The 6,000-nt window shown below is 39.0% G+C and overlaps 1 protein-coding gene across 8 annotated transcripts in view; it reads right to left on the bottom strand.

Annotated features, from left to right (window-relative positions):
* Window positions 1-371: 371 nt before the first annotated feature.
* The window catches only part of SENP7 (SUMO specific peptidase 7), a 40,493-nt gene continuing 34,864 nt past the window's right edge, over window positions 372-6,000 (bottom strand). For 7 of the 8 annotated variants that reach the window (XM_062515436.1, XM_062515437.1, XM_062515439.1 and 4 more), the window contains 2 exons: window positions 4,705-4,855; window positions 372-2,570 (listed from right to left, as the gene is read on the bottom strand). In XM_062515436.1, the coding sequence (XP_062371420.1) occupies window positions 2,433-2,570; window positions 4,705-4,855 (289 nt within the window). In that variant the 3' untranslated portion in view covers window positions 372-2,432. Of the gene's footprint in view, window positions 2,571-4,704; window positions 4,856-6,000 lie in introns of those variants that run through there. The other variant, XR_009934385.1, reaches the window with a different exon arrangement.

Here is a 6,000-nt window from a genome sequence, read left to right as displayed (position 1 = left end):
ACTCCACTACTTTGATTAAACAGGGCCTAATATAGGAAATGGAAACGCAAGAGATGTGCAAAAAGGTCCTGAATCAGTCTGGTTAAAATGTTAACTTTGAGGAGCTCCAGCAAGTAAAAAGGAAGCATGAAGATACCCAAAATGTAGCCTCTTCCACAGACACTTCCTAGCATTTGCCACATACCTGGTAAATGCAAATGGCTGGAAATGGGGTTGGTTGTGGCTGATGGTCCCATAATCACTCGGTGGACATTTGCGTTAATATTAGCATACTGTGTATATACCCCAAAAGCAGTCAGATGGCCTATCTTACACTGAACTTGTGGGTTATTTGTAGCAGCTGAGAAAAGAATGGTAACAACCACAGCAACTTCTGGAGATAATTTTAATATCAAATGCATTGGCATTCTCATAGCACATATATAAGAAATCTAAAAAGGCAATAATTTTGTGTTATAAAATCGATTTAGAAACTTGCATATATTATTTTACTTTTAAACATCTATAAACCAGTCAATCTAAAAAGAACCAATCACCTGGTGACAAAACCTAATTTTACCATAAGAACAAGTCCAAACTGTTTTTCATAAGGGAACACTGAAAATATCAACCAATTAAGAAACATGTAGAGAAAGGGAACATATTTCTGCATTTTATCTTTTTTTATTTTTACAATAAATACACAGATTACTCTTGTAAGCAATGCTGGTGTTGTGATTTAGGTGCTAAAAGACAACTCTGGGATGAGAGGGAAAGATGTCGGGAGGCTGGGGAAGAAGGGGTAGTGACAAACTACCGAATTAAACTAGAAACAGACAAAAAACTTGAGGTCATTGCACAGGGTTGCTCACAGCTACACAGAAGGTAACTGTGCTCAGCCAATTGTTATTTTAAAATTGTCTCTCTCCCCCAGAAAGTATGCTTCCTGGTTTGAGAAAAAAAAAAAAAAAGGGAGGGGGGGAGAGAGGTATTGGGTGGCTGTACAGAACCCAAAACAATAACTACATTTTCCAAAAGCCAAGTTTCAGAGTTGTCTTGAGGGAAGGGGCCCTGAGAATTCTGCAATGACAAAAATGCTCACATCTTTGGGTTGCCCTCAATTTTTATTTTAACTCCCTATTGTACTCCCAACTTTAAGTGCTCTGGTTTTGTAGACCATTTTATGACACAGGTGTTTTTGGTGGTTATCTGAAACACAGTCCTTCTGAAGGGTGAGATGACAAACTTAGAGTGGGGAACAGGAGAAAGCATCCTTTTAGAACAGCCACCTTCTATCATGCAATGAGTACAGAAAAAAGTGCACACATCAAAATGTGATCACTGTTCAAGGAAAAGCTACATAAATATAAATTAAGACAATGATGAACTTGTGCTAGTTTATCAAATCAAGTCTGAGTTCAAACACTCAATATTCAGTCATCTTTACTCAATTCTCCTAAGAAAGGTGTAAGTCCTGTTTTTCTTATATGTAAATAACATATCTTAAAGACCTTATTTTTCAGTAAAGCACTACCTACTTTTGAGGCTGTTAAGCCACACCCTGCTTGCTTTGCTAATGCAGGTGATGCCTTAAGATTTGTAGGAATTATTCCCCAAAATCAGGTGAATAGCATGAAAAAATATACTGCCTACACATACTGTATTGGTATGAACTTTGAGGGCAAGTTTGCTCCTAAAATCTGTTAAGAAAAAAAAAAAAACTTAAAAGAAAATACACTCCCAACTTTGAAGTATTTCAACAGTCACTCAAACTAATGTCTTCCACTTGTGGAAACACATTTGAAAATGAAATATGAAAATGAAATATGAAAATCCCAGGAAGGGGGAAAATATTTTTTTAAAAAAAATCATCAAAACTCAGCTTCAAATCTTGGCAGGATTTTCTGACATGCAGATTACTTCTGTATATAATCAGAAACAAAAAAATACATCTCTAAAGAGAGTCAATATTAAATCCTTAAAGTAAAACAATACATAGTATTCATTCTATCTGTATCAGCTGCAAATCAAGAGACACAATACAGGATCCAGATCCTGTCTTCAGGCCTGACTTTGACATATCATCCATGTTTATATGGAATTATAAAGAACAGGCTCCAAAAGACTGAAGTATTTTTACATCCTTGAGGCAATACCTGTAGGCAGCTTACATATTCCAAGAATCAACGAGCAGTCCACATGCATTAGTTTTAACTTACATATTTACATTATTACCTACAACCTTTCCTTTTCCCCTTCCAGCATCATTAGAACACACACCACCAGTGAAAAAAACATCTTTAAATAAATAAATGCTGAACAAAAGGTTCTTTCTTGTGCCTTTTTTTTTTCCTTCCTTCCTTGCAAGGCAGGGAGACACCAAACACCACTAAGCAGAGTTCCAGTTATTTTATAGGGCAGTGTCATTTGCCAGGACTGCCTTATTAGATTTATTAGCTGCTGCTGCCACTCTGCTGTTGGAAGTGCAGTTGCAAGATCAGGTCTCTAATTTCTTCTCTTTTGTTTCTGATCAGCTGACGAGGGAACCAATTCTCCAGATGCAATGGTTGTTCAAAATTAACTATGGGATTCTGGCAAGAGAAAAAGGAATATTTATGGAACAGATTTCCTAACACAACCTTCAGAAAGAATTTTAAACCCTTCCACTGATGCTGAGATCAAGGAGGCACAAACAAGTTTCCAAATAAGACTGACAGCCTTCAAAGTCAAATTGCACTTCCTTCATCATAATCAGAAATATGTGCACTTACCAAAAGGTACTCATGGTAAACACCAAACAGGTTATTATCACTTCTCTTAAAGATACATCACTATTAACACATATTAAAGGCAGATTTCATGCATTTTGAAGAAGTAGCCATACTTTTGATATCCAACAAGGGACAGATGCATTTTAGTCACAAAACACACAACTTCAATCACACTACAGCAAAGAGTCAAGCATACAGTGGTTGAGCATGCTGAGATTTTGTCATCTCAAGCATGCGTTTCTTCTGTCATGAGCAGGACTTCTGATAGAAGACAACAAAAACTAAGAATATTAGTAACAGTTTTAGCAGAACATGAGAAGGGGAGAATTTGGAACAAAAGAGGATAGCAAAATGAAATCTGAGAGGCGTTGGCAGATCCAGTAGTTAAGACCACAACACCACGTCTGATTTGCTGAAACCAATTTTTTTTTCTTTCTTTCCCTCTTCACTCTTTTGCCATGCTTATATTTCACCTTCTCCTTCCTTTGAATAAGGTAATATATGATCAGTTGAAACAGTGAAGTAAAGAACACATCATGATTTTCAGTCTATGAGCCCTGGCATGTTTAGGACAAGTTACAACCACCTTGTCCCACGCCTTGCTTCTTCAAGAACAAGTTCCCCTTGTTAGAGAATGGGCAGTTCAAAAACTTTGGTAAGTAATTTCATTTTCCACCTACACAAGAGCTCAACCCATCTATTACAGAACCACAGAATGGCTGGGGATTGAAGGAACTTCTGGAGTTTTATATCCCCAACCAGACCTTCCTTGCTTCCAGAAGAGCACCTCTCCTCATTGGGTCACCTGTCACTCAGGTCGGGAACTCTCCAGGAAGCTGTCACGTTAAAGTCACCCAAAGGGTCTGGGGCCTGTGAATGTGAGGCTGCTTTTACTTGACCAAAAGGGTAAAATCCCCAAAAGGGTAAAAGGGACTTGTTCTTGGGCAGGTGGCCGACAGCAGATGCCACTGGTATGTCACCTGTAGTACTCTGCTCCTAACTCCAGAACCTCTCAGATGGCTCCTTACCCAGCCCTACGCATTCCATGCATTCCAGCTCATCCACATGAAGGAAACTACCTCCTTGCATTCTGTGTCTGTACTTTTCAAAGAGCCCGTATTCATGCACAGCACTCCTGCTGCATTCATGATGTATCCAACAACATCCACATGACCTGGACAAGATCACAGCCTGCAACTGCACACAGAGCTCCGATCTACCCACCTGCCCCCAATGGGTGTACCTGTGTACAGGTGCTTTGGAACAGCAATCTGTTCTCCTGCAGCAGAAAAGCCTGTCCACTGCCCAAGGCCTCACACAAGGATTTGAATGCACAGGAACATCAGAGAATGCAAACCACATGCATCAAGCCTCAAACAAGCAAAGGCCATTCAAAGGCCAGAGCAAAGGGCAGTGTGCTGATCAGGGGGAAGAAGACTTGGGGACATCATAGAACACAGTGCACGAAGCCCAGGATCTGCAGGTACGTGCTGAAAAAGAGGTTCCCTCAGCTCTAAACATTCCCTTTTAACAATTTCCCTTCTCCCTCTCTCTGCAGAAGCTGCTGCCTGCAGACCTACTCAAAGACCAATGCACAAGCTGAAAAAGTTTTAGATACTGCAAGAAGAGATGCAAAGATGCTTCTGTAACATCTGTAGGGCAGGAGTGCCTACACTTGTAGGCTCTAAACACACACAAATATTCAGGCACACTGCATGTGTCAATATAAAAGCAACAATAAACTACAAGGTTAGAAACATCTGAAGATAGACACATATGACAAACCAGATGGAAAGACCTTTGCCATTACTTAAGAATGGGTTACATCCCCTCTTTCTCAAATGGCTTTGACACTTTCAACAGCTTTTTTTGTTTCTGGCTATTTTGCTCAGAAAATGGGTTTTTGTGGTTTGAGATAATTTGGGGGAAAGGGGAGGGTAGTTTGCATTTGCACCTGGAAGAAGCTTTCCACATACTGCAGCAAATAGACCCCACAATCACTGCTGTTATCTTGTTTAGGCACTCTAGGACATAGGTCAATCATTGTTGATTTACTGAATTCCCGATGTGTTTTTCGTTTAGCTTCCCATTCCACTTCAAGGTACCTACAAAAGAAAGTGGACAGTTGAAATACTTGAGAAATAACTTCTATGTTCAATGCCTTTTGGGACACTACTCAGCATTGTTCCAAAGCTGACAAAAAAGATAAAATAGCTTTAGCCAAATTCTTTCACAGAATTTACCAATGAAATTCATATACTATTTCCACTATCCAATATTCTATTGCACTCAGAGGCATTTCTACCACATAATAGGCAATATAAAAAACAAATATGCACGTCATTTAAAGTCAGCTACTCGAGCAGAGGTTCTACAAGCTATTAGGATACCAGGACATTTTTATACCTTAACTAAAGGAATAATTTTCTTGGCTATCACACATACTTCCTGGGCTCATTCTAAGAGGCCAGCAGTGCTTTTTTAAATCTGACTTATGAGAATAAATATATGCATTAAGTCAAACCTTGTGTTTGCTTTCTAAAAGACCCAAGTCCTTGCAGTCATGAGAATAAAAATACATACAGAACATTTAAAACAGCTTTCGGGGAAAATGGCAACTGTGAAAAGGCACCAAATATGAGACAATTCAAAGATGAAGACATTGCAGTGAAGCACACTTCCCAGGCACTGGAAGAACCTATTACTGTAGACTTCCTAATTAATTTGTTTGAGCCTGACCACTGCCCAAAACACAACCAAAATCAACTCAGGGAAAAGAAGGTGTCATAGAATCCCTGCACCAGTTTCCTTTCTGTTTCCAGGGTGTAGACTGGAAATTGAAGGAATAAGAGATTTGCTTCTCAAACTCCCCTTATCTCACAACTCCACAGGTCTCCATTTGTTTTCTGACTTTTTGTGACATCTCTAAACTCCAAGAAACCACACTCTGGAATTTCAACCCCAGGAATAGCTCAAAGAACTGCACACTAAAATAATACATCCCACAGAGATTTTATCAATAAATAAATAGAAATCGCTACTTCATTCCTCCTCCCAAGACACAAAGCAGGAAGGCCTCTCTATTGAGGGAAAAGATCGTTTCACAAATATTTCTAAGTATCATCTAAACTTTACATAGCATTTTGAAGAAATCACGTTTATAAGAAGGTGGTGCTATTTAGTTTACAGATTTTTGTACCTTTCAGTGAATTCAATAGCAAGGAGAACAGAAAGAACAATTGCATTTAGC

The sequence above is a fragment of the Cinclus cinclus genome, chromosome 2 (genome assembly GCF_963662255.1).
Source record: "Cinclus cinclus chromosome 2, bCinCin1.1, whole genome shotgun sequence".
Classification (NCBI taxonomy): Eukaryota; Metazoa; Chordata; class Aves; order Passeriformes; family Cinclidae; genus Cinclus; species Cinclus cinclus.
Note: the sequence above shows the minus strand (reverse complement) of the source record. Positions and strands in the feature narration are given on the sequence as shown.